The 27,030-nt window shown below is 52.1% G+C and overlaps 1 protein-coding gene across 1 annotated transcript in view; it reads left to right on the top strand.

Annotated features, from left to right (window-relative positions):
• The window catches only part of FER1L5 (fer-1 like family member 5), a 44,756-nt gene extending 18,188 nt beyond the window's left edge, over nucleotides 1-26,568 (top strand). The window contains exons 19-53 of the mRNA XM_064481707.1: nucleotides 650-827; nucleotides 8,290-8,414; nucleotides 9,277-9,377; nucleotides 10,109-10,286; nucleotides 10,362-10,517; nucleotides 11,467-11,598; nucleotides 12,749-12,912; nucleotides 13,235-13,349; nucleotides 14,059-14,161; nucleotides 14,641-14,804; nucleotides 14,898-15,071; nucleotides 15,315-15,459; nucleotides 15,577-15,654; nucleotides 16,538-16,719; nucleotides 16,907-17,082; nucleotides 17,374-17,467; nucleotides 18,506-18,652; nucleotides 18,736-18,898; nucleotides 19,049-19,074; nucleotides 19,713-19,763; nucleotides 19,886-19,990; nucleotides 20,292-20,411; nucleotides 20,958-21,119; nucleotides 21,373-21,464; nucleotides 21,986-22,156; nucleotides 22,369-22,517; nucleotides 22,745-22,884; nucleotides 24,050-24,138; nucleotides 24,355-24,450; nucleotides 24,637-24,778; nucleotides 24,983-25,082; nucleotides 25,158-25,351; nucleotides 25,555-25,664; nucleotides 25,942-26,089; nucleotides 26,200-26,568. Of these exons, the coding sequence (XP_064337777.1) occupies nucleotides 650-827; nucleotides 8,290-8,414; nucleotides 9,277-9,377; nucleotides 10,109-10,286; nucleotides 10,362-10,517; nucleotides 11,467-11,598; nucleotides 12,749-12,912; nucleotides 13,235-13,349; nucleotides 14,059-14,161; nucleotides 14,641-14,804; nucleotides 14,898-15,071; nucleotides 15,315-15,459; nucleotides 15,577-15,654; nucleotides 16,538-16,719; nucleotides 16,907-17,082; nucleotides 17,374-17,467; nucleotides 18,506-18,652; nucleotides 18,736-18,898; nucleotides 19,049-19,074; nucleotides 19,713-19,763; nucleotides 19,886-19,990; nucleotides 20,292-20,411; nucleotides 20,958-21,119; nucleotides 21,373-21,464; nucleotides 21,986-22,156; nucleotides 22,369-22,517; nucleotides 22,745-22,884; nucleotides 24,050-24,138; nucleotides 24,355-24,450; nucleotides 24,637-24,778; nucleotides 24,983-25,082; nucleotides 25,158-25,351; nucleotides 25,555-25,664; nucleotides 25,942-26,089; nucleotides 26,200-26,427 (4,698 nt within the window). The 3' untranslated portion in view covers nucleotides 26,428-26,568. The remainder of the gene's footprint in view (nucleotides 1-649; nucleotides 828-8,289; nucleotides 8,415-9,276; nucleotides 9,378-10,108; nucleotides 10,287-10,361; nucleotides 10,518-11,466; nucleotides 11,599-12,748; nucleotides 12,913-13,234; nucleotides 13,350-14,058; nucleotides 14,162-14,640; nucleotides 14,805-14,897; nucleotides 15,072-15,314; nucleotides 15,460-15,576; nucleotides 15,655-16,537; nucleotides 16,720-16,906; nucleotides 17,083-17,373; nucleotides 17,468-18,505; nucleotides 18,653-18,735; nucleotides 18,899-19,048; nucleotides 19,075-19,712; nucleotides 19,764-19,885; nucleotides 19,991-20,291; nucleotides 20,412-20,957; nucleotides 21,120-21,372; nucleotides 21,465-21,985; nucleotides 22,157-22,368; nucleotides 22,518-22,744; nucleotides 22,885-24,049; nucleotides 24,139-24,354; nucleotides 24,451-24,636; nucleotides 24,779-24,982; nucleotides 25,083-25,157; nucleotides 25,352-25,554; nucleotides 25,665-25,941; nucleotides 26,090-26,199) is intronic.
• The last annotated feature ends 462 nt before the right edge of the window (nucleotides 26,569-27,030 follow it).

Below are 27,030 nucleotides of genomic sequence, written 5' to 3'. Positions count from 1 at the left end.
TCAAGTCATAGCTAAATAAGGGGCTTAGAGGGGAAAAGGAGGGTGTTTTTTTTTTTTTAAAGACAGGAGATCTGAGCTAGTGAACAGACTGGGAGAATGCAAACGTATGGCAGAGGTTGGCAACAGAAATGAGAGAGGGGCTAATGTGATGGAGAGAGAACCAGAGCAGACGGGAGTGTGGTGGGAGGAGGTGGCTCGAGAAGGGCCAAGAACAGATTTGTGTGTGTGTGTGCATCCTCCACTGCATACCCATGCCCACAGTCAGTCTCATCAGAGGGCAGTGTTTAGGCAAAAAGGAGAGGGATGTGGTGACCCAGCATGGGTAGAGGTGGGGTAGCCCAACTCAGATCCAGGCTGAAGAGGGAGAAGACCCTCCTGCCTGACTTCAGGAAGAGAAGGAACCAGGGCTGGCTAAGTAGAGGGAGCCAGGTGATGGAGGTCCTGGGATGAACTTCCTTTGATCAGTGAATGGGGGTCAAGGCAGATTTTGTAGGGGTCAGGGGTTCAGCATTGGTCTAGCTCACCCCAAAGAGAAGCAAAGATGGCTTTGAAAGAAACAGGGAACTTTGGGCTTGCCTCCATGCCTGTCTCTACAGTCTTGTCCATCCCTTGGCTTATGTACTGGGGTTGTGGGGGGTTATTGTTTTAGAAGCACCAGAACCGCCAAAAGTATGGGCTGTGCGTCATCTTCCTCTCCTGTACCATGATGCCCAACTTTAAGGACCTGATCCAATTCGAGGTCAGCATTGGCCACTATGGAAACAAGATGGACCTGAGTTACAAGCCTCTTGTCTCAACCACACAGTACAGCCCAGTGATATATGATGGTAAGAGTCAGATCCAACCACTGCAGAGAGCAGCCACTGCATCCTGGGCTCCGTGCTTGGCCCTTTTAAGGGTATTAGCTCATGGAATGTTCATGGGCATTGTTAACCCACATTTCACATGTGAGGAAAATCAGCTTCACGGAGGTGAATAACCTGCCAAACCCTGCATAGCTAGTAGGTAGTGAACCCACGACAAGAAATGAAACTAGGTTTTGACTTCAAGTCCTTCTTTATGTATTCCACACTAGGACTTCCCAACCCCATCTTCTCTCCTACGACTTTGAACCACCCCCATCCATCCATGCAGCTACCAGCCACTACTCATCTTCCCGCCTTCTGTCCATCCATTAATCCATTTATCCACTCATTCATCCATCCAGCTACCACCCATCCACTGTTCCAAGCATCCAATTAACCACCCATCCATCCTTTCATTGAATGTGTACTTACTGGACACTTATATTGGGCACTGTAAAGTACCACTCGTCAAAGTGCAACCCCTGGGCTAGCAGCAGCAGCAGCAGCACTTGGGAACTGATTGCAATGCAGACTCTTGGTCCCACCCCAGAGCTGCAGAATCAGAAAACAGAACAGCCACCTGTATTTTAACAGGCCCTCCAGGGGACTTGGATGCATGCTAAAGTTTGAGAACCACTGCTCTAGAGGAACGCTGTGTCATTTCCATCTTTGTCATCTCCAGCATCTCATCACCCACTGAGAGCTTTCCCATGCATCTCACTTGTCTGCCTTTTTTTTTTTTTAAGAATAGCCTGATTGAAATTTAATTCACATACCATACAATTCATGCATATAAAGTATACAACTCAATAGTTTTTAGTAAATTCAAAGAATTGTGCAACTACACCATGGTCAATTTTACCACATTTTCATCACCACAAAAAGAAACCCTGTACCCACTAGAAGTCACTCTCTATTTCTCCCTTACCTCCCCAGCCTTAGGGAACAATTAAGCTACTTTCTGTCTCTCTAGAGTTTCCTATTCTGGACACCTCATACACATGGAGTCACACAGTATCTGGTCCCTGGTGACTGCTTCTTTCATTTAGAATGGACTACTTGTTTCTAAACTATGAAATTATACAAAAAGTATATTAAATATGTATGTATAGTTTAAAGAATAATAAAATGTACACCCATGAACTGACCGCCTAGCTTAAAACATAGAAAATTGGGGTTTTTAAAAATATTTTATTTATTATTGTATTATTTTTATTTTGGCAGGGGTAAGTAATTAGGTTTATTTATTTTTAGAGGAGGTACTGAGGGTTGAACCCAGGACCTTGTGCATGCTAATGCATTCTACCACTTGAGCTATGCCCTCCCCACCTGGAAAATTATCTAAGCATCTTAGAAGTTCCCTGTATGCTCTTCTCAGATCCATTTACCCAAGAAATAGCCACAATCCTGAGTCTTGTGATAATCATATCCTTGCTTTTCTTTTTAATTTTTACCACCTACCTATGCTACCCTAAACAGCATACTGTTTTTGCATTTTATGTAAATGTAACCTTTCAGTCTCTATTCATCTATTTTGCATGCTTTTCTCAATATTAAAATGTTTATATTGGTATGCATGACTGAAGTTCATTTTCATTTCTGTATATATTCCACTGCATGATTATACCACAAATTATGTGGTATATCTAGGCATTTAGGATGTATCTCCTTTTTTCCACAATAATAATTTTGTTGTAAACATTCTTGTATATGTCTCTTGGTCACAAGTGCAAGACTTCCTCTAAATTATATACCCAGGAGTGGAAGATAAATTCAAAGCAAAAATAATTATACCAAATTGCACTCTCATCAGCATAATATGAGAGTTCCTATTTCTCTGTGTTCTCATCAGTACTTGACATTGCTCAGCCTTTTCATTCCTGCCAATCGGTGGGTATTTTACAAGATCTTGATTTGCATATTCCTGATTATAAATGGAGGATGAGCATCTTTTCATATGTTTATAACCATTTGTCTTTCCTCATCTGTAAAAAGCCAATCGATATCTTTTATCCATTATTCTATTTGTCTGTATTTTTCCTATTAATTTGGACACTATTTTTTCTGGGAAAAATCTTTCGTCAGATGTGTGTGTTGTAAATATCTTCTCCAAGTTTGGGGCTTCTCGTTCTCTGAATGGTGGCTTTTTTTCTTGCAGTATTACTTACAAACAGTAAAATGCACAGACCTGACGTGTACAGTTGGATGAATTTTGGCAAACACATACATCCATGTAACCACCTCACGTAGAAAGTTCTATTACCCCATAAAGTTCCTACATGCCCCTTTTAGTTAATCTCCCCAGCCCCCCAGGAACAATCATTGTTGTGCTGTCTCTCACGATAGATTTGTTTTGCTTGTTCTACAACCTCATATAAATGAAATCATACATATAGCACCCTTTTCCTATGGCTTCTTTAGCTCAGCCAAGTGTTTTCACCTGTGTTGTCACATATTTTGGTATTTTGCTCCTTTTTATTTCTGATAGAATTCCGTTATATGAATATGACAGTTTACTTAGCCATTCCCCTGTTTATGGACATTTAGATTGATTCAGGTTTTGGAGTATTATGAGTAAAGCTGCCATGAACTTTCTTATACAAATCTTTTTGTGGAAATGTGCTTGCGTTTCTCTTGGGTAAATACCTAGGAATGGAATTGGGTTTGAAAGAAAATTACCTAACATTTTCCCAAAGTGGTTGCACCATTTTACAAGCCCCCAGCAATGCTTGAGGGTTCTATTTGCTCCACATCTTTGCCAACTGTTAGTATTGTTGTTCTTGTTCATTTGAGTCGTTCAGATGGCTGTGAAGCTGAACCTCGTTGTGATGTTTCATTTCCATTTCTGTAATCACTGATGCTATGAGCGTCTTTTCATGCTCACATTTCTTTCTTTACTGAAGGGATTGTTCAAGATTTTGCCTCTCTTTCCCTGGGTTGTTTGTCTTTTTATACTGCATTGTAGGCTTTCTTGTATGTTTTGAATGCAAGTCCTTTGTCAGATACGGTCTGCTGATTATTTTCCTCCACTCTGTGGCTTGACTTTTCCACTTCCGAGCAGTGTCTTTGGAAGATCAAAAGTTTCTAATTGTGATGAAGTTCAATTTGTTGATTATCTTATCTTTTAGAGTAGTACATTGTGTGATCTAAGAAATATTTGTCCACCCCAAGATCATGAAGATATTCTGCTGTGTTTCATTCTATAAGCTTTATTGGTTTAGCTCCTTTGTTTAGGTTTATGATCTAACTTGACTTAATTTGTGTATATAATGAGAGAAAAAGCTCAGGATTCTTTTTTTTTTTTTTTTTTCTATACAGATACCAAGTTCAGCACCGTTTGTTGAAAAGACTGTTCATTCCCACATTGAATTACTCTGACACCTTTAGTGAAAATTGTTAACCATCTATTTTGGACCTTTTCTAGAATCTCTTTTCAGTCCCCTTGGTCTGCTTGTCTCTCTTTATGCCAATATCACACTGTCTTGATTACTGTAACTCTAGAGCAAGTCTTGAAGGCAGGTAGTATAAGCCTTCCAACCTGGTTGCTCTTTTACAAAATAATACAATTTCTGGCTATTTTGGTTCCTTTTCATTTTCGTACAAATTTTAGCATTAGCTTGATAATTTCTACAAAAAAAAAAAAGACTGCTGGAATTTTCCTGTCTTCTGTTTTAATCAGATGTGTTTTGGTTTGGTTTCAGTATTGCATTCTGTCTCCTCTATTGACTTACTAGCTATATATCTTTGATTATTTTTAGTTGTTGCTTAGGGGGATTACTTAAGTGATCCTTAACTTTTCAGAGTCTACCTTGAGTTAATATTATACAACTTCACATACAATAATATAATTATTATATTATTATATATAATATGTAATACAATTATAATAGTATAATTGCATTTTCACCTTATCTTTGTTATACATTCTGGAATTGGCTTGCTAATATTTTGTTTAGGATTTTTGCATCTATATTTATGAGTGAGATTGATCTGTAATTTTTTTTTCTGGTAATGTCCTTGTTTGGCTTTAATATAAGAGTTATGCTAACTTTATGAAACCGATTGAGTAGCATTTCCTCTTTTCACTCCCTAGGAACATTTGGGCAAGACTGGAAGCATGTGTTCCTTGAAGGTTGAGCAGAACTCACCTCTAAATATGAGGCTGATGGGGTTTTTTCTGCAATGATTTAAATACGGATTTATTTTACTTTATGATTATTCAGCTTTTCTGTTTCTTTTTAGGTCAATTTTGGCAAGTTTAATTTGTCTAGGAAGTTATTAATTTCATTTAAATTTTCAAATTTCTCAGCACAAAATTGTTCATAATATCTTTAAAATTTTTATTGTGCCAAAATATACGTAATCCTCCATAAATGTTGCACCAGTCTACCCTCCTGCAATGTGTGAAAGGCCTATCAAAATCTGGTATAAACTTTTGGATTTTTATTAGTCTGATAAGTGAAAAATGGTATCTTGGTGTAGTTGTCATTTGTATTTCTCTCATTATAAATGAGGTTAGACATATTTTCATACGTTTAAAAGTCATTTGAATCTCCCTTTCTGTTAATTGACTGTTTATATGTTTTTTTCTTTTATTCTATCGGGATGTTGGTCATTTTCTTATTAATTGCTAGGATTCCTTCATATGTTAGGGGGATTAGGACTTTGTGATATGAGCTGTAAATATTTTTCCCTTATTTGTCTCATATCTTTGCTTATGGTGTTCTAGGATTTTTGTTTTTTGGTTTTTTTTCTTCTCCATGAAGACTTTTCTTTTGGTATGCACTCAAACTATTTCTTTTATGGCCTCTGGCTTCTGAGTCATAATGAGAAAGATCTTTTCCATTCCGAATTTATTAAAGAATTCTCTCATATTTCCTTCTAAAAGTTTGTGGTTTCTTAAATTTGAATGCCTTTTATCTTTCTGATATTTTTTCCTATAAATTTCTTCATCTTTTTGTCTGGCTGCCCAAAGCTTCCTTCTTTATCTTGAAAGTCCAATAACTTCAATAGGATGTGGCCAAGTGTTCATCCTCTGAGGTCAGTTTTCCCTGGCATATGGTGTGCCTTTCAGTATGTAGATTCAAGTCTTCTTTTATTTTGTTAGTAATTTATTAGTGGTGTGGTATACTTGCCATAAAAATCCACTTGTTTTGTACAATTTAATAATTTTTAGTAAGTTTACATAGTTGGACAGCCATCACTGGGCCCCATTTTAGAACCTTCTTATCATCCAAAGAAATCCTTCATGCTTGTTTGTAGTCATTCTCCCGTTCCCCTCCCCGGGCCCATGCAACTACTAGACTACATCTGTTTCTGTATATTTACTTTTCCTGGACATTTCGTGTAAACAGCATTGGACAATATGCAGTCTTTTACAACTGACCTTCACTTGGCATAGTGTTGAGGTTTATCCATGGTGTAGCATATATCAGTGCTTCATTCTTTTTATTGCCAAATAGTATTCCATTGTATGGACATACCATTCATCATTTGTTTATCCACTCATTAGTTAAGAGTCATTGTTTCTGCTTCTACTTCTTGTCTTATTATGAATAAAGCTGCTGTGAACATTTGTATACAAGTCTCTATGTAGACATATACTTAAGAGTGGAAAGCTTTTTTAAAAATTAAAAAAAAACTTTTTTGGCAGGGGAGGTCATTTTATTTTATTTTAATTAATTAATTTATTTTTAGAGGAGGTATTGGGAATTCAACCCAGGACCTCGTGCATGCTAAGCATGTGCTCTACCACTGAGCTATACCCTCCTCCCTGCAGGAGTAGAATAGCTTTTGTAGAAACTGCCAAACTTTTCTCAGGTGCCTGCACCATCTTACATTCCCCCAACGATGTGTGATGGTTGCAGTTTCTCCAAATCCTTACCAGTGTTTGTTATTACGTTTTGTTTAATGTATTTATTATTATGGACAGGTATCTAATTGTGGTTTTAATTTGCTCTTCCCTAATATCTAATGATATTGAACATCTTTTTATGTGCTTATTAGTCACTCATATATCTTCTTGGTTGGTATATGTCTGTTCAAATCTTTTGCCCATTTTTAAATTGGGTTATTTGTCTTATTGAGTTGTAAGTGTTCTTTATATATTCTGGATACAAGTCCTTTATCAAATATATGATTTTCGAATGGTCTGTGGCTTGTCTTTTCATTTTCTTAACAGTGCCTTTTGAAGTACAAATGCTTTTAATTTGGCTGAAGTTCAGTTATTTTCTTTTATGGTGTCATTTCTAAGAACTCTTTGCCTAACCCTAAAGTCATGAAGCTTTTCTCCTATTTTTCCTTCTAACAGTTTTACAGTTTTAATTCTGACACTTAGCTCTATGTTCATTTTGAATTAATTTGTGTACAAGGATCTGATTTTTCAAACACTATTTGTTAAAAAGACTATCCCTTTCCCACGTGAGTTTTCTTAAATTATATTTTTAAATATTCTGTTCCATCGTTTAGGTTTTTTAGGGGCTTCGTTTATGGGTTTAACAATTCTCCTTGGTTTTCTTCTATATCTGTCATTTTCTCCCTAATCCTTTGTGGCTCTTTGTTTCCATCTTATTTGGGTCACTTTTCTTATTGCTGTGCCTCTCATTGAATTGTCTACAGAGTCCAATCTCCCTTGGGCTTCCTTTTAGGTGGCCCTTCTTGCTGGGGTGTTTTTGTTTTTTCCTCTAATCATTGTCTGAGTCTTGCCGGCTCACATTTCATCGTCTGAGTCCCGAGCACGTCCTGGGGCTGTTTTTGCTGGCACTTTCTGTACTCTGCTTCCATCAAGCTGAGCTTCCCACTTCCCCAGGGGACTTCTGTCACCCTCCCACCCTTGCAGCTACTCAGGCACTCACAGTTGCTTTTGGCAGTCCTTATGTATATTTTGAGCCTGCAGTTTTTCTCTGTCTCCTTGTTTTGCTGAAAATGGAGTTATTTTCCTTCTCCTTGTTGCTTTTGTACACCTTCCAAGAGCAGCAGAAGAAATTGCCCTCTGGTATCACCACGCTCATATCTGAGAGCCCCAGTCATGGACCTCTGCTTATTTATCATTCCAGTGATTCACTCAGTGCCAGGCTCTGAAACTGGTGTCCTTCCAATAATTCTGAAAAATTATAAGATACTTTCTCTTTGAAAATCACCTCTTCCCCTTGCCTCTTCTACCCCTCCTCGAATTCACTCTGTCCTCTATGGAACCTCTCATTCTGTTCTTCCGATTTTAAAATCCCCCCTCCCTGTTTTTCATCTCTCTGGGCTGCATCTTGTACAAGTTCTTCTAGCTCTTTTAGGAGAGGCCCGCAGCCCACCCTCCGGTGGCAGGGGTCCAGTTAGGACGCTTAGCAGATCACATCCTACAGGAATGAAGTAGCCCAGGGAAGGTCCACTGAAGGGACACGGTGGGGGGACCTAACCCTAAAGTCCCACCGCATGTGTCTCTGTATCTCAGGGAACATCTACCATTACGTGCCCTGGTACAACACCAAGCCCATGGTGGCTGTGACCTCCTTCTGGGAGGATGTCAGCTTCCGCATGAACTGCCTCAACCTCCTCCAGTTCACTCGGGACCGCCTGGTGAGTGGCACGGAGGCAGATGGAGTGCAGGGAAGGACCCGGGTCATTGATGGGAGACTTGGGAAAATGGATCACAGTCACAGGAGACCAGTTACTCAGCATCCTCATGCATGACAATTGACATGGAAACATGGGCATAGGCACCGAAGACACGAAGATGAGTAGACAGTCTTCACCCACAGGGAAGTCAGATGTGCATATAGTCAGCATGTGGGGCAAGTAGGGCTGCAATGCAGACACAAGTACCAAGAGCTACAGGGGCAGAGAGGTTGGGGGTGGGGGAGGCAAGATGAAGAGAGGATAGTCAGAGGAGGCGTTCAAAAAGGAGGTGACATTTTGAGCAGTCTTGAAGAGTGAGGAGTTTGCTGGGGGCATGGTAGGGGTGAAGAGAAGGGAACAATGGGCAAAGCCATGGTGCTATGAAGTTCGGGGGTGGTGGGGGCATGGAGGTGATGTGGAAATAAGGCCAGAGAAGCTGGGAAGGGTCAGATCACAAAAGGTCTTAAATATCTGTTAAGGAGGAAAGCCACTGAACAGTTTTAGGCAGGAGAGCCACCTGGTGCCTCTGCCTCAGAAGTGACTCCCGTGCCCACAGCAGGGAAGCCCAAGGTCAGGACTCTGTAACGCCTTCATGATCCCGACCCATCCTGGCTCCTTCCTGCCACACATTTCTTCTGTTGGGCAGAGGGGAGGGGGTGTGACGATCCTAGCCTTGCAAGGGCATGTGACAGCTTTGGACTGAGCCCCATGTGACCCTTCAAAGGTCCCCAAATCCTGACTGAAAACATCTTGGGCCAACAAGCCCTGCAGCCTGTCCCGGATGAGCCCCATGCTCACTTGCCGTTTCTCTACCACTGGACAGAAAGCCAATCTGGATGCCCTGAAATCCATGAGGAACCCAAGGGACCCAGCTCTGCTCCCCCAGTGGGAGAAACTGCTGAGGGAACTGGTGGAGGACTGCAAGTAGGAGTGGGGAGCGCCTCGCCCGGGGCTAGGGCTGGGCTAGACCAGGCTGACGCAGGGCGGGACTGGGGGTGCAGACAGGACCTTACAGAGCAACCCCTGCTGCCATCCTTCCATACCGCTCCCCACCACACACATCAAGAAATAGGAGCTCTGCTCAGATCTCTCCTGAGACAGCAGAGCTGCTTTTCCCCTATTCAGGCCCTGACCTCCCCAGCCAGCACCATCCCTGCTGTCCCCACATCCATGCCCAGTGCTCTTACCAGACCAGTCCTCTCCCTGTTCTCCAGACAAGCCCTGCTCAGTCCCGGCTTGCACCTTCTCCCCTGCCATTCCTTCTGGCCACAGGCCCTCTTCAAGGCTCTGCCTGTTTTGGAAGAGCCATTATAAGGCCTCTCTTGGCCCCGCAGCCCCCTTGGACCCCCATCTCTACTCCCCAGGGTTGGGTTGTCCCCCGACTCCTGGCTCACACCCCTGTCTATGAGGAGGTCCTGAGCACAGGCCTGGAGTGCTGCGGGGGCTCGGAGGGCTGGAGGGGGAAGGATGAGGACCCAGGGGCCAGGCCCCCAGTGAGCAGGCTTCCTAAGGGGGGTGGGCAGGGCTCCCTGGCTCAGGCCAGCAGGAGTGGAGCAGGACCTCAGGTCTAAGAAGGGCACTGATATGGAGTGGGAGGTCGCGAGATGGTGAGATGGGACAGAGGCCCAGCCCCCTCCCTCCTGGTTTGGCCACAGGCGCCCTCTGCCCTGCATGACCGATCAGCCCAAAGCCACTAACCTGGACAAGAAGAGGTGGCAACTCCGCAGCCTGCTTCTGCGGGAACTGACCCAAAAGGCCAAGGAAGCCCAGCCCAGGGACATGGTGGCCACCGTGGAGGGCTGGCTGTACCGCCTCAACGCCGTGCTCCCTGAGGTGAGCGCTGGACATGCTGGCTGGGGAGCAGGTCCTGGGGCTGGTACGCGGGCCTGACGCTCTCCCGTCTGGCAGCCCCAGGTGAGCCTCCCTGATGTGATGATCTGGCTGATATCCCAGGAGCAGCGCGTGGCTTACGCACAGGTGCCCGCCCACAGCATCCTGTTCTCTCCGACCGGGGCCCTGCACTGTGGCAGGTTCTGTGGGAAGACACAGACCCTCTTCCTGCAGGTGGGGAGGCCGGGGGTCCGCAGGGGAGGAGAGGGCCCAGGACATCCCAAGGGAGAAGCCCTGAACTCCTGGGCAGCCCCCATGAACCCTCCCGAGGGCAGGCCCACTTCCTCTCTGCCAGGCCCTTTACCAGCTGAAATGGGGTTTAAACAGTATCCAAAGGAAGGTGGGGGCCTGGGAACATCAGCATGGGGCGATGCCAAATCTATGTCCCTCATAAACGTTCCTCAAATCCGTCTGCCTCATCAACCTCACCCTCACTTGGTCTAGTCCCTGTCATCTCTCCCCTGGACCATGACTGGGTGCAATCTAAATATTTAACACATATAAGGGTTGGGCACCAGCCCATCATATTGGATACAAGCCATAAATAAGGTTAACTGACCACAGCCCCACTCCCTGAAAGGAGGCAGGTGGGAGGCACTCACTCCTTCCCTCTCAGAGACGCCCCTGGCTCCCTATTGCCCTTTCAATCATCGTGGAAGCCCCCTCCCATGCCCATCTGAGTGCTTCTCATCCTGCAAGAACCGCTGAGACCGAATCTTGGCTCTACCACTCACTGGCTTGTGTGAGCCAGGGCCAACTCCTGGCCATGTCCAGGCCTCAGTCTGCCCCTCTGTGAAATGGGCCTGGTGATAATGATGCCCACCTCATGGTGGTGAGTGGGATCAGAGCATACACTGCACATGCAGCACGCAGCACAGAGCCTGGGGCGTAGCAAGCATCACTGTCAATGCCGCCATCAGCACCGCTCCTCCATGGAGCCATCCCAGATTCCCTAGGCAGCGCTGCCCCTCTCCCTGCCACCCCACACCAGCCTCTGTGTTGTGCCCCAGCTCACCGTGAGGCCGCTGCTCCCAGGGCTCAGGGTGAAGGGGCAGGTGTGTGTGCCCCTCTCTCACCCCTACCCCTGCCCCTGAGGGGGGTTGCTGACCTGCCTCCGACTCAGTACCCAGAGGGTGAAGGACAGAAGGACACGCTCCCGGGCCAGCTCCGGGTCTGCATGTGGCTCGGCAACGTGAAGGACAGCAAGGATCTGCAGCTGCTCCGCCAGGGCGACGTGGTCGTGTACGCGGAGACGGTGAGCCAGGCTGGGGCTGGGGCAGTCGGTGGGGTGACACCCCAGTAGCCCAGCTCCGAAGGCGGAGGAAAACGTCCCCGGCAGAATCTGAGAGCTGTGAAAGGGGCTCTTATAGAGAGACGTGGCAGAGACGAAAGCAGTCTTTTGTCGACAAGCCGCAGTCATGAGGTGACAGGAGGGCGGCTGAGTGGTCCCCTGGGGCCGGTCACTCCCACCCGGACGGAGGCTTGTTAGGAGTGCCTCCCGGTTAGCTCAGGACATGAGGTGAGCAAGGGTCCGGCTTGCAGGGGGCCTCATCTGTCAGCAACGTGGCAGCTCCAGACCCCTGCCCGTGCCAGCTGGGTCCTGCAGGCCAGCCTGGTGGCCCCGGGGAGGGAGAGGCCTGCAACAGTCAAAGGAGCAGGGAGTGAGGCCGCTTCCCACAGAACCATAAACCCAGGGGTGGGTGAGCAGCTGACCAAGGGCTGTGCTACGATCAGAGGAGGAGAGGACGCGGCTCAGAAGGTCCTCAGCAGAAAGGAAATAACTTTAGAAAGTTTCAGGCTTTTAATTTACTGAGCTAAAACATATTTTATGATTCCTAAGTTGCATGTTGTGAATGGATAGATTGCAGGGCCTGTGGGCACTGAGATGGAGCGGGATTTAGGATGAGTGCGGGGAACAAGGGCCGCGTGCCCAGCAGGGAGAAGGACCCAGAGGCAGTGAAGACAGGGCAGTGGTGGAGCAAGACTGGGTTCCCCGGGACAGCAGGTCACATCGCAGTTGCCACCAGGCTCTCACACCCACCCTATTCTACTACTTGATATCTGAGCAACCTGGGGTCGAGGTGACCTCTGAGCCTCAGTCTCCTCACCTGTGAAATGGGAGTGTGCAGATGATAGCAGAGAGTTCATGCAATGCCCTTGGCAAGGGCCTGGCCATAGTGAGCGTTTGAGGAGCGGAGGCCACCCAAGCTGATTGATGGTGGGGACAGTGCAGCCTGCATGAGCAACAACACAGGTTCCTGGCCCCGGCATAGGGGCCACATTGCCCTTTCTTGTCTGAATACCGGTTTCTAGGAGGCACCTGCAGCCTAGCATGGGGAGCCTAGGGTGGGCTGTGGGTGTGCTGGGGTGGGGGCAGCAGGCACTGATGGCCTCCCCTCCCCCAGTACGAGAACCAGGCCAAGTTCAAAGACCAGTGGGGGCAGCAAGGGCTGCGCCGCTGCCCCAACTTCTCGGATGTCATGGGGCACAAGACCCTCCCTAAGGAGGATTTCAAGGAGCCCCCCGAGTGGCACTGGCAGGGGCAGTGGACAGTGGAGCCTCAGAGGAGGTAAGGCCGGGGTGTGGGGCTGGGGCCTGTGTGTCCCCGGGCATGCAGCTCTGGAGTTGGGACCTGTTTTCACCCGGGAGGGCCAGTGAGCAGCAGCTCAGAGAGTTGGGCACAGAGCCACTGCCACTTGGTCCCGGGGGCTGGGGCGCACAAGACAGGGAGCCTGCCCACCACCCTACCCTGCATGCCGGGCCCCACCACCGAGCCTTTCCCAGAGCAGGGGGGCGACCAAGCACAAGAGTGCGTGGTCAGTAGAAGAGGCCCCCAGGGACCTGCAAGTTCAGGGAGACGTGCTGGGAACGTGGGGTCGCACTGTCCCCAGACTCCTCCTGGACACAGACATCAACAAGAGCCAGGTGCTGGAGGAGGTGTACGAGAACCAACACCGAGATGCGACGGGGGCCTGGGTGCCTGCTGCTGTCCCCAACACGGACGCGGTGAGCAGCCTTGTGGGGGGGGCCAGCCATGCAACCTGGTGAGCACCCGGGAAGCTGGGTTGTCTCAGTGGAAGGAGCAGCAGATCAGGGGTTATCATCTGAGCCCTACTCCCCACACACTGAGGGGACCCTGGCCGAGCCTTGATGGGGTTTGGATCCCAAGATGCCAGGAAGAGATACCCTACTTAAGCCCAGAAGATCAAGTGTCGGTGCTGTCTCCTATTGCCTTTCAATGTGGCGCTTTTACTCTGAAGGAGAGAATCCATTTGGGGTCGTCTAAGCTAGCGCTGTCCAACAGAACCTTCTGTGATGGTGCAAATGTTCTTTATCTTCACTGTCCACATGTGTGAGAGTGAGGAACTGAACTTTGAATTTTGTTTCATTTTAGTTAATTTAAATTTAAGTAGCCCCAAGAGGCTGGTGGCCCCTGATTGGACAGTGACGGGTTAACCCATCTCTCACACACGCTGGTGTCCCCTCCTCGAGGACAGAGCCGACTTGGGCCTGGGCAGCCAGCAGCATCCAGCTGAGAGTCGGTCATACTATGTTGCTTTCACAGTCATTAGTATGGTTATTTTTCATCTATAGTAAATGAACATGTGGGTGGCATCCGACATCACAGCGCTGTCAGCTCCAGCAGATGAGCGGCCACCATGGCCATGGTAGGTGAGCAGAACGGCCCTCGGCCCCCTTCTGTGCCCACCCACAGGATGGAGAGCCCATGGAGGCCCGGGAGAATATGAAGTGCCCCCAAGGCTGGCATGTGAACAAGAACTGGGCTGTGGAGCTGAACCACGCGGTGGACAATGAGGGTCAGTCCTCTGGTCAGGGGCTGAGGAAGGGTCTGGAGCTGAAAACAAACAAGCTCTTGAGTGCGGTGGGCCTGAGTTTCTGGGCCGTCCCCAGCCTCCAGAGAGTGGGCCCTGGTTCTGAGACAGGGCAGGTGGTAAGCACGGGAAACAGGAGCCTGGGTTCACCCCAGGGGGCTCCAGGGAAGGAGCAATGGGCTGGAAGTCAGAAGACCTGGGCTTGAGACACAGCCTCTGCTACTTACGGGCCCTGTGACCTTGTGCAAGTCCTGGGACATCTCTGAGCCTCACTTTCCTCATCTGTAAGATGGGCAGTTGGGACCAGGCCATCCAGGTGACACAGTGTGACTGCACCTCCCTTTGTAGAAGGAAGGTTCTTCTCTGGCACCTTGGCCTGCACTTCTGGGTCCATTTCGCAGGCCTGTCCAAGCCTCCAAGGCTGTAGGCCCCTGGGCACCCACGGGCCATTCCTGGCCCCACAGGCTGGGAGTACGGAGTGGGGATCCAGCCCTCGGGCCTGCCCAAAATCTGGAACTCGGTAGAGAAGACCTATTACTCACGCCGGCGGCGGCGCTGGGTGCGGATGCGCTACCGGAACCACGGGGGACTGAGCCACGAGCAGGAGACCCTGTCCTTCCTGCAGCTGGTGAGGGGCCGCCTGGGCAGAGACCGGGCAGGATCCTGGGCGGGCCCCACCATGCGCCGTAGTGAGAGGGCGACTCTGCTCTCTCCGCTGCAGCACCACCCTGGCCTGGCTGAGGATGAGATGGGCTGGGAGTACGGTGTCTTTGGCTCCAAGTTCCACCTGAACCCTCAGCCCCAGAGCCGTTTCCGCCGCCGCTGCTGGCACCGCAGGCTGGCCCCCAACAAGGTCAAGGGCATTGCACCCATATTCCTCCTGGAGGGATCCTTGGTAAAGCCCCAGGGGCTAGGGGCTTGCCCTGTCACCCTACCTCCCAGAGCCAGGGCCCCACCTGGTGTGGCAGTCAGCCAGAGATGCCTCAGGTGGTCAGATGCGCTGACCGCTGTGGGTGGGGGAACCTAGGCCCCAGATCCACACCCCTGGGCTTTGGATGGGGAGAAGGGTGACCTGGGCCTGGGCTAGATGACACAGGAAAAGCACCCAAGAGCCTCAGGGAGTCTGTCCTGGGCACAGGGTAAAGATCTAGAACAGCAAACAGAGAGGGAAGTGAACAAGGTGTCATCGTCACGGACACTGGGCAGAATCCGGAGCTCCCAGAGGGCTCCCGTGGAGATCACCCAGCCCCCCAACCTGCCCTTCATCTACTGCGTCTTCAACAGTGAGCATCCAACTGAGAGTCTGCAGAGGTGGCCCCAGGGGCCCAGGACCTGAGGGCAGGGGGCAGTGGGTGGGGATCCTGGGGGCAGCTGGCAGACACGGCTCCTCTCTGTCCCAGGGCCCCATTACTACCAGCTCTTCTGCTACATCTACCAGGCCCGCAACCTTATGTCCAACCAGATCCAGACATTCCAGGGTAAGTGTGGGCCCCTTTTCTCCCCAGCTTCCCAAGGGCCCCTTGATGTACCCCTCCAGCAGTACAAAGGATGTGGTAAGGAGGGGAGTGACAAACAAGCAGCCCCTCGTCCCCAGCAGCTCATGGCCCTCGTTTGGGAAAAAGATACAAAAGCAAGGAATATAAGGCAGGGCTGCTCTTGAGGTGTGTCCCTAACCCCATGAAATCAACAATGGGGGGGGGGGCTTCAGCCCAGTGGAGACCACTTAGCTGAGCCTTGAAGAGGGAGGAGGAGTTTGCAGGCAGAGGAGGGTGAGACGAGGGCAAGAGAGAGGATGACACGCTTGGCAACCACTTGTCTCTCGAGTTAGAGAGAAGATGAGGGGAGGGGAGGAGGTGTGGCAATTTCTGGCCCTGTGTGGAGGACCCGTGGGAGGGTTCCAGTGAGTCAGATGCTCCCCTCCTGGGCTGGTAGTGGCCCTGGTGGTCGGGATCCAGGTTGCTGGATGAGGGTCCGAGCCTGCTGGATGAGGCATCTGCTGGGAGCTGTCTCCGCTGGGCGTCAGCACCCACATCGAGGAGGCCACACCATGTTCCTTGATGCCAAGGCCACTGACTGATGCTGTGGAAGGGCAGCCACAGGGAGCCTGGTCCCCAGACCCCCTCCGTGTCTGTGCCACCTGGGCCCCAACTGTGAGAGTGTAAGACAGACATGGATGGCCTCTGGCTCCGTGCCCATCTGCTCTGTGGCTTATACTGAGGTGGCCTCCTGGGCAGCTGGAGTGGCTAAGGCTGTCCAGCCTGAGCCGCCCAGGGTACCTGGTCCAGCGGTGGCAGCAGCAGAGGAGAGCAGAGCCTCACTTGACAGTGCGAAGGCACCACTCTCCTCCCCTTCCACCGCCAGGGCCCTTCATTCGGCTGGTCTTCTTGAACCACAGCCAGCGTACCCAAACCCTGAGGAGCTCTGCAGCCCCCACGTGGGCCCAGACGCTCATCTTCCAGCACCTCCTCCTGTACGAGGACCCCCAGGACACCAAAGAGAGACCCCCACTTGTAGTGTTGGAACTGTGGCAGCGAGACTCCCAGGTACCGTGGGCTGGGTGGGGCAGAGCTCCGAGGAGTGTCACCTCGGGAGGATTTTCACAAAGTGCCCAATTCGCAGTGGTGTCACGTGCTTAAGTAAGCCCTTACCCTAGGGCTGTCAGGCTTCCAGGAGGAGCCAGAACTCTGCCAGTACGGCCTCTGTGTTTTGTAAACTACCCCTTCTTTCCAGGGCAAGGAGAGCCTGTGGGGACGGAGCATGTGGTCCCCGGTGGTCTGGCTGGATGTGCAAAACCGGATCCTGCCCCCCATGAGGTGGCACCCCCTTGTAAAAGGGTTAGAGGACGAGGAAGGCGAGATCTTGGCGTCCTGTGAGCTCGTCCTTGAGACTGAGGTGCTGGGAGAGAGGTCCTGGCTGGGAAGTGTGGTGTTCAGTGCCCCCACCCTGCCCCGCATTCCCACAGCCAGCGGTCCCCACCTCCAGCCCCTCAGGAAAGCTCTGGGGCCTGGGAACCAGTACACTGAGCTTGGTGGGGCCAGCCTGCCCAACCTCTCCCTAACTCCCCTGTCAGCTTCTGCTCACAGGGCTCCAGGACTGCCTCAGCTGAGCCCTCCTGGAGTGGGGAATGGGGGACAGGAGAACCAGTCCAGCGGGGCCTCATGCTTCCTGCTCTCGCCCTCATCCCTTCAGAGTCTCAGACAGAAGCTGCCAGTCTTAAGTGTTCCCTGGAAGAATGGGATCTACACACTCCCCAAGAGCATCCAGCCCACACTAAGGAAAATGGCTGTCGAGGTGATGACGGGGTGGGCGGGGCAGACGGGCGGGATCCGAGCATCACCTGGAGCAGCCGGGCACCTCGGGGTGTGCTCTGCTGACCCTCTTGGGCCTTCCGCCCACTGGATCCAAAGCTCGGACCCCAAGGAGATCCCATGTGAGAGAGAGGGAGACAGGAGAGAAATGAAAAGCAGAAGCTCTGATAGAATAAAGTGTTTTAATGCACATCTCTGCAGTGGGTTGTAGACAGACAGTCCATTCATCATGTGTGAGCCTCTCATGGCCCCCAAGCAGCAGGCAGTACTTTTCAGAGAAGAAAACAGGCTCTGAGAAACAACACCCCAAGTGACACAGGGGCTCAGTGGCAGCCCCAGAATTTGGGCCAGGCCCTGACTCCAAGTGCCAGGATGTTTCTCACCTCTCTTCTGAGAGTAGCCTGGAGGTCCCCATGTCAGGACCCACGTGCCTGGCCACAAACCTGGCAAAGATAAAAGATGGTCAGGTCCTCCCGGCACTGGAGCCGAGATCAGGCAACCCAACTGGTTCCCACTCTAGTCCCGAGGCAGCCCTCCCGAGTAGGGTGTAGACATTTCCCGGGGTGCCCAGTTCCTGCCAGCTGAGAGCAAGATTACAGGGTGCTGGCTCACTGACTGGCCATGGAGTTCTGTGGGACCAAGTCAGCCACGAGCTAGATGGCATTCAGGACGCCTAAGGAACTTGGGGCACCCCTGCCTCTGAGGGCTGGGGAGGCAGCCAGCAGCAGGAAGTCACCCCTGAGAAAAATGATTAGAGGCCAGATGGGCAGTGGGGAAGAAGGGCAATACATAAGGGGCCCTGGGAGTCAGTGAAGGGCAGTCACGGTCCACCTTCATGATCCCTCCCAGGGCAGAAGACCTGGGGGAGCCTTCAGACTCTGACTTCATGCAGCCTCGTGCCCTGGCCCCATAGGCCCCTTGATGCCCCATCACCCCCAGGACAGCCCCCTCTCTCGGGCCAGGACTCCATCACAGAGGCGCTGCCCACTCCTCTGCCCGCCCTCCTCCTCTGTTCTGGCAGGTCCTGGTCTGGGGCCTTCGGAACATGAAGCAGGTGCGTTCGCCCCAGCTCTTGGTAGAATGCTGGGAGGAATCCCTGCGGACGGAACCCATCAGGGACTTCCAGACCGATCCCAACTTCACCGAGTCAGTCCTCTTCCTCATGCTGGTGAGGAGGCCGCAGGCGGGGTCGGGGGAGCAGGCCCTGGCTCTTGGGAAGCCTCACGCTCCGGCCTCTCCCTGGGGCTGCAGTACATGCCTGTGGAGGAGGCCTTCGCGCTGCCCCTCATGCTGAAGGTGGTGAACAACCAGGACTTCGGCCAGCAGACCGTGCTGGGCCAGGCCAACGTTGACTCCCTGCAGCCCTACTTCTGTGACCCCTGGGCTGAGGACTACGTGCCCCCACAGCCTCCAGGTATGGCCCTTTCTCCTTGCCCTTCCCCTGGCCTCACCAACAAGCTGGCACCGGGGGTGGGCAAGGCCCTGGCTGCCCTGCGAGGTGGGTGTCCCTCCTCCTCCCCCTTCTCCCCTCTCCTGAGATCACGACTGCCCTTTCTTTACACAGTGCTGTCTGTGAAAAAGTACCATAAGGTGAGTAAAGGGCTGGAGGCCCCATGCCATTTAGAAGAAATAGCCCTTGTCCCTGAGGAGGGTATAGGTTAAACAGGGCTCTGGTATCTGTGCCCCCAGCGTGAGGCCTACTTGTACAGTGATTGTCAACCTGGACCACACATTAGAGTTGCCCAAGAGCTTACAAAATCCTGCCAGCCAGGCTCTGACCAGGTGCTGGGGGATAGGACCCAGATGTCAGCCATTTTTTTCAAGTTCCTCCTGTCCCCAGGTGATCCTAATGTTTTCAAAATTCAGAACTACTGCTCGAGAGCATTCCCTTCCCAACCTGAGTGCACAGGGATCCCTGGGGCATCGTGAGCAAAACCCGACTGGGATTCAGGGAGCCTGGGGTAGGTGGGGCTTGAGGCTCTGCATTTCTGAGCCCTTCCAGAGTTCAGTCTGAAGCTCGGGCAGTGAGAATTAAGAACTAACCTTCCCCTCCTTCCCGGCTCCAATCCTATGTCTAAGAGCCCGGAATTAAAAGGCCTCCGTGAAGGGCAAGGGAGCCAGGGAAGGAAGCTGTGGTCTCGAGCCCCGCTCCCTCTTGGAATTCAGAGATGATGGAGGGTGAACTGGGCAGCTGGGCCTCACTCTGCTCATCTGCAGTCTCTTTTCAGCTCCTAGGTTACCTCTATGAAAAGTTCTGGTTCAAGTCCAGCAAAGCTGAGGTGATGTAGGCTCAGCCCTGGGGAACAAGGAACAACTCCAGGCAGCTCTGGGAGGTGGGGGGGCAGCAGGACCCTGGGCAGAGGAATGCCACTGGGGCCAAAGTGCCCCTCTTCCCGGCCAGGATGAATATGAGCACGAAGTGGACTGGTGGAGCAAGCTGTTCTGGGCCACAGGAGATGCTCCCAAGTCCCTGAAGTACAAGTACAAAGACTATCACACCCTGAAGGTTTGTGGGCCCCTAGGAGGGGAGATTACTGTGGGACAGGAGCAAATCTGCTGGGAGAGGCCAGCAAACCTAGCCTGGAATCCTCTGGGAACCACCAAGTTGGGAGGGGGACTGGGAGGTGGTTTCCTCATGTCTCCACAAGACCAGGCCACACCACTACCAACCACGCCCTTGTGGGAACTAGATGCCTTGGGGTGAGACCTGGGTGGTCCCTCAATCCCATGATCTGAGGAGCCACCCCCCTCTGGCCAAGCCCTGGCCTGCCGTCCACACCCACCAGGTCCCCCCTGCCCTCCGGCAGGTGTACAACTGTGAACTGGAGGCTGTGCCGGCCTTCCAAGGCCTGGAGGACTTCTGCCAGACCTTCAAGCTCTACCAGGAACAGCCCAAGCTGGACAGCCCCGTGGTAGGGGAGTTCAAGGTGCGTGTCCTAGCCCAGTCTAGCTGCACCCATCACCTTGTGCTCCCAGAAAACTCTGATAAAAGCCCTGGTTCTACATGCTCGCTGTGAGGATGGGGCAGGGAGGGCCTGATGGTCCTGGGAGTGGGGCGCGGAGACTGAGCTCTGCAGGGACTCAGGGTGGCCTCCTCTTACACAGGCAGGGCGAGGGCTTCTCTCTCCCGGCTCAGGCCTGTGGTGGTCTCCCCAGGCCCGAGAGCCTCTGAAAACAAGTGCAGATCTGAAGAGGGATGGATAGGGTGGGATGACAGCTCCCTTCAGCGGGAACTGGGAACTCACCTACCAACCAGTTCCTTTGCCCAGAGCCCCTCCGAAATGCCCTGGTCCCTGTGGAGCATCCCTGCTGCACCCGCCTCCACCTGTCCTCGCGGCCTTCTGTCCCTGTCATCCTCAACGCAAGCCACTCTCCTGATCCTGGACCCAGGGCACCTCCTGGAGGGCTTTATAGAACCAGGCTGGCACTGCCAGGCTGGCTGCCAATACCTTCCCTCCCCAACACACATGCAGGGCCTATTCCGTGTCTACCCCTTTCCTGAGAATCCAGAAGCCCCCAAGCCCCCTCGCCAGTTCTTGCTTTCGCCTAAGAAAGAGGACTTCCCTCAGCAGTGCTTGGTGCGGGTGTATGTGGTGCGAGCAATCAACCTGCAGCCCCAGGACACCAATGGCCTGGTAACCAGGGCCCCAAACCTGCAGTGCTCATCTTCCCCGGAGTCCTGCCCCACCCTACCCTGGTCCTTCACCACCACACCTCGCTCTACACCCCTGCGTCCCAGAGCTCCCTCAGGCTGACACCCAGACTGCCAACTTCCCACAGGCCCCACCTGGTACAAGGGGCTCATTTCTGCCCCACTCCCACCTTCCCTGATCAACCTGGACCGACTCTCCATTTCCTGTCCTTCCCTCACTTACATCTGAACCCCAGTGTGACCCTTATGTGATCCTGAAGCTGGGAGAGACGAAGCTTGGCAACCGGGAGAAGTACCATCCCAACACCCTGGACCCCGTCTTTGGCATGTGAGCTGCCCAGATGCACCCAAACCCACACCCCTGCCTGCATCCACACTGTGCCGGGAGGACTTCCAGAAAGCAGAGAACTCCCACCCTCCTTTCTAGCCTCCACATTCCTCAGTGTCCTACACACTCTCCGTGTCTCACAGATGGAAGAGGCATCGATGAGCGGTCCAGTGCTCCCCGACTCTCGAACACTTTGCCTGGGAAGGGAGCTCAGGATCCCACACCCCAGGCCTATCAAGTTATTCCCAAGGGAGGAGGGGTATGGCTCAGTGGTAGAATGTATGCTTAGCATGCACGAGGTCTTGGGTTCAACCCGCAGTACCTCCATTAAAAAAAAAAAATAAAGATATTCCCAGCAGTAACTGGGGGATGGTAAGCTCTGCTGTCCATATCCACCACGACCAAACAGGGGGTGGAGCTTGGGCCCGTGGGACTGAGATGCCAGAGAGGGCGGCGTGCAGATATAGTGGTCTGCGGTCTCTGCATCTCCAACAACAGCCCACCCCCAACTCCCCGCCCAGGATGTTTGAACTGAGCTGCACCATTCCCCTGGAGAAGGACCTGAAGATCGAGCTGTATGACTTTGACCTATTTTCACCTGATGATAAGATTGGGACCACAGTCATTGACCTTGAAAACCGACTCCTGTCTGGCTTTGGAGCTCGCTGTGGGCTCTCCAAATCCTACTGCCAGTAAGAGTGGACCTGGACCAGGGCAAGGGAGCAGGGGAGGGTGGAGGAGTGAGCCCACAGCACCCTTTGAAGAGGCTGACATCCCGGGCTAGGGAACCAGGGCTCGAACCTGTCTCCACCCCTGCTCCCAGCACTGGTCAGCCTGCAGCTCAGAGCAGAGGGTCCTCCAGGACCAAGACCTCCCCACTCTTCCCCCTCACATATCCCCACAGCTCAGGGCCCTTCAGGTGGCGGGATCAGATGCCCCCCAGTGTGCTCTTGGAACACCATGCCAAGAGGAAAGGCCTGCCTCCGCCTCTGTTCAGCCCTGAGGATGACTCTGTTTTTTACAACGGGAAAAAATTCAGACTGCAAAGCTTTGGTGAGAAGTGCAGCACACTGCCAGGAGGCACAGACCCTGGCCTCTGCAGACAGTGGGGCTCCAGGATGGAGGACCTGCCAAAGGTCCACCCCACCCTTCCCTCCCTCCTGTAACAGATAACTGAATAGCCGTGTCCACTGCCCAGCCTGAGGGAGAAGGTGGGGGGCCCAGGAGACAGGACAGCTAGTGACCTTGTGACCACCTCCTTCCATCCCTGTCCAATCTAGAGCTCAAGCCCCCTTCTGCTCGTTTTTTGGGACCTAAGAAAGAACGCCTTGCCCTGTACCTCCTGCACACCCAGGGGCTGGTACCTGAGCACGTGGAGACCCGCACACTGTACAGTGACAGCCAGCCAGGCATCGACCAGGTATGAGACTGGAGGGGCCCAGTCAGGAGCCGAGGGAGCTCATCCATCCAGGACGAGAGAGAAAGGAGAGGCCAGGTCTCCATAGATGTACAGGCAGAGAAGACAGTTGTGTTCTGCGCATGTTACTAAGCAAGAAGTTCCAGTGACGTTGCTGAGAATAGAAAAATTCAGAACTGGAAAAGGCATTGACAGGAAACCAAGGCCATGTGACAGCTGCAGGGAAGCGCTCAGGTGCCCCACCAGCCAACACTAGCACCGCCTTAGTCTCTCTGAGGGAGGGCAGGGAGGGAGCACCTGGGGTCAGACGTGCAGACGTTACAACCCTGGTCTGGCTGTTAATTGCAGGCTGTTTTCGCCAGGACAAGGAACCCCAAACAGAAGGAAGGAAAAAATCCCACAGGCACCCTAATTATCCTCTACCCTCCAGCCAGCAGCACGGCTCACCTCACTGTCCAAATCTCTCAAGCTGATATCACGTTCCAGATACTAAGTTCTCTGCTGAGTCCTTTTTAAACCCATTCTCATTAGACCTGTTTTCTCATTAAATGGGGTTAATTTCAAAAAGCTAAAACTAGGTAACATGGTTTGAAGGAATCTATCTTCCACTGATCCACTGTCTTCCACTCCCTTTTGCTTTTTTCTCTCTCTTTTTCTCACTATTTCCATCCCTTCTTTCTTAGCTTTCTGTGCTTGGTGGATAGCTTGATATCCTTGGGATGCGGTTACACAAGGTGAAGTGACCTAGAGATCACCTAGCTTACTCTTACTCAGGGCCCCTAAGGTGGTTGATAAACAAAGCCCCGGTCCCATTCTGGAGCCCCGTCCAGAGAGGCTGCCTGGTGTGACCTGTTACTTGGCATCGACTCTCCAAACCTCAGTTACAAGTGACATCCCTGCACCACAGCCATCAGCCATGAAGCCACCAGATGCTACCAGCCTTACTGCACTATTGCCCCAGCCAAAAAAAGAAAAAAGGGGAAGCTGCTGGGTGGTGTGCTGACTTCTTGTCTGAGGTCCACCCCACCTTAACAGACACCTCGATACCCCACCGCTCAGTGGGTGGAAACAGCCTCAGCAGACCTCGGGACCTGGGACAGGGCTCCCCAGGCCAATATGCCAGGAACGGGCTAGCAAGCCCCAGCCAGCTAATCCATCTCCACTCTAGGGAAAGGTGCAAATGTGGGTGGACATCTTCCCCAACAAGCTGGGGCCTCCTGGCCCCCCGGTCAACATCAGGCCCAGAAAACCTAAAAGGTGAGTGACATCCACTTCCCAGGCACTGCATCGGGCAGTGCGGCCCTCCCAGGGTGCGGAGCACCAGTGGATTCCAACACTCAGTCACAGGAGTTCTCTGCTGGGAATCTGGGGAGCTTCCTGCGTGGAGGGCAGCCTCCCAGGCCTCTCCTACATCACCGAGGCTGCAGCCGGGGAGCTAGTCCTCAGCAAAGCCTCAGAGAACAGTGGCTGCAGGTACGAGCTGCGCTGTGTCATCTGGAGAACTGCCCACGTGGACCTGAAGCGGAACAGTCTAAGTAACGAGAAGATAAGCGACATCTATGTCAAAGGGTGAGGAGGCTGGCAGAGTTTGCTCAGATCCCCCCAGTCCTCTCCCTCCCAGGCCTTGTGATCCGGGGTGACGTCCCTCCACCTCCACCAGTGCCTGGTGTCTACTGGGCAGCCCTTAACACAGGGCTCCTGCGCGGGGGTGGGGACAACACACCTGAGCCCCAGGTGAAAGGACTCTGGCCCCAGGTGGTTATTCGGGCTAGAGAAGGACACGCAGAAGACAGATATCCACTACCACTCCCTGACGGGGGAGGGCATCTTCAACTGGAGGTTCATCTTCACCTTGGACTACCTGGCGGCAGAGCAAGTGTGCGTCCTGAGCCAGAAGGTAACAGGCCCGGGGCAGCGCGAGCTCCTCCCCGTCCTCCCTTCAGAGGCCTGTGAGCTGCACTAGAACATTTCGAATGTGGCCTCAGGTGGAAAGCCTCTTCCTTGACAGTCAGCCCATCACAGCTAGATAGTGGGCTACTAAGTGGCCGAGGGAACTCTCAGAGGAGACAGGCCGCTAACACGCTCTCCTGCCGTCCTCCAGGACTACATATGGAGCCTGGACCCCACAATGATGACGTTCCCGGCCCGGCTCATCATCCAGATCTGGGACAACAACATCTTCTCCAGTGATGACTTCTTAGGTGAGATCCCAGCACAGGGCCCAGGACCACCGGACAGGGAGCTCCTCCTTGCTGACAGCATCTCTCTGGGTGCAGGGGTCCTGGAGCTGGATTTGTCTGACATGCCCTTCCCAGCCCGGCATGCCAAGCTGTGCTCCATCAGGATGATGGATGCTGACCCCAAGTGGCCCCACTTCCTCCAGTACGAGCACTTCTCCCTCTTTAAGATGAAGACTGTAACCGGCTGGTGGCCTTGCCAGGTCCTCGATGATGGCAAATGGCGCTTGTCGGTAGGAACTGGGGAAGGTGCCTGTCACATAGGAATAGAGAGTTCTGTGGCCTAGCTGACTGCTAGGCCACAGAACTTGGCTCTAACAGACTTCTGGGGCCTTTGGCAAAATCCCTTTTCCTTTCTGGACCCTGGGAAGAGGTACTAAAACCATTCTCGCTCCTGCCGCTGAACTCAACCTCCCACTGCTCATGGTGTTTCTAGGGTAAAGTGAAGATGACTCTGGAGATTCTGACAGAGAAGGAAGCCTTAATCAAGCCAGCAGGACAAGGCCAGTCGGAACCCAACCAATACCCGACTCTCCATCCGCCCCTGTAAGGGTCCTACAGGGCCAAGGAATCAAGCCTTTCTTCTGGGCTCACAAGGCTGAGCTGCTGGGCCCAGCAGTTTGTGTGGGGTGGTGACCAGGGTATGACTACTTCCTGCTGCTCCAGCTCCAACGCTCAGTTACAATCAAGGGAGAACAGCTGGGGTGGGGGAGGGAGCAGAAGTTGCTTTTTTTTTTTAAAATGAAAGCACTTTGCTCTGGATTACTTGACTGAAAGTTCCCTCTGCCCTCCATTCTCTGCCATCTCCTCCGCTCACGGACAGACGCACCAACCCCTTGGTCATGTGGTTTCAGTCACCCATTACAAGCTTCTTCCATGTTTTCTGGAAACGCTACCGCTTCAAAATCATCATCATCTTGATCATTGCAATTATAGGGCTTCTGCTGTTCAACTTTATCTATTCAGCTCCGGTGAGTGACAACCCTGGGGACAGGGACAAAGGCACTGGTCGCTCTTGGGAGGACTCAAGAGAGAGCCCTCGGGTTGCTACTGCAGGCTAACTGTTGCCTGTTTTCTCCAGAACTATTTGGCCATGAGCTGGATCAAACCTGAACTTCGGCTGAGTGCTCCCATTCAAATATATGCCAATATCAACAATTCACCAAACACCAGCAGCGCCAACTCTTCCACCCTCACCACTCACCATCAGAACCTAAAGCCAACAACAGACCATAAGCTGAAACTCCTCCAGGAACCCAGGAATCACCTGCGAGATATTTTTCCAGAACTGCCAGCCCCACAAGACTAATTCTCCCATGTCTGCCTGGCTTTTGTCCTGCCTACCAACAGCCCTACCCCGGGCTTCCTGCCGGCTCCTTGTTTCTAGGGGCTGGGGATATCCTGGCCGTTCTGTTCAGAAACCACTTCCAATAAGATGGGCTGAGTTGTAATCTTCCGCTGAAATAAACAAGTTTTGTAACAGAGAGCCACCTTGTAATTTGCGGGGTTGACAACACTGAAAGGCTGAAAGTGCCAGCCTTTCAGACAAGACTCACAAGGACGGGGAGTGATGTCATCTTTATGTGCCACCTCTAGTCTTCGGGGGCTCTTCGGCTCTAAGGGGCTCTGAGGTCAGAGGAAAACAGAGGGAAGGGGTGTCTGTGAGGAGGGAGGTGGCTCACGGCGGGTAAGCAGCTGGCCGAGGCCACTGCTCTCACCCACAACGTGCATGTACATCACAGCGGCACTGGGACCAGGCGGCTCCCTCCTCAGGGACACACCTGGGGCTCCAGTGCCCAGAACAATATTCAGCTCCACTCAGGACAGGAAGCATTTGTTTTCAGAACAAAAAGCTAGAGCTAGGGCAGACCCTACCACGCTGGCCAGATGGTTTCCTCACACCGCACGCTCG

This window comes from Camelus dromedarius, chromosome 33, assembly GCF_036321535.1.
Source record: "Camelus dromedarius isolate mCamDro1 chromosome 33, mCamDro1.pat, whole genome shotgun sequence".
Taxonomy (NCBI): Eukaryota; Metazoa; Chordata; class Mammalia; order Artiodactyla; family Camelidae; genus Camelus; species Camelus dromedarius.
The sequence above is the reverse complement of the archived record's forward strand: the minus strand, read 5'-3'. Positions and strand labels throughout refer to the sequence as shown.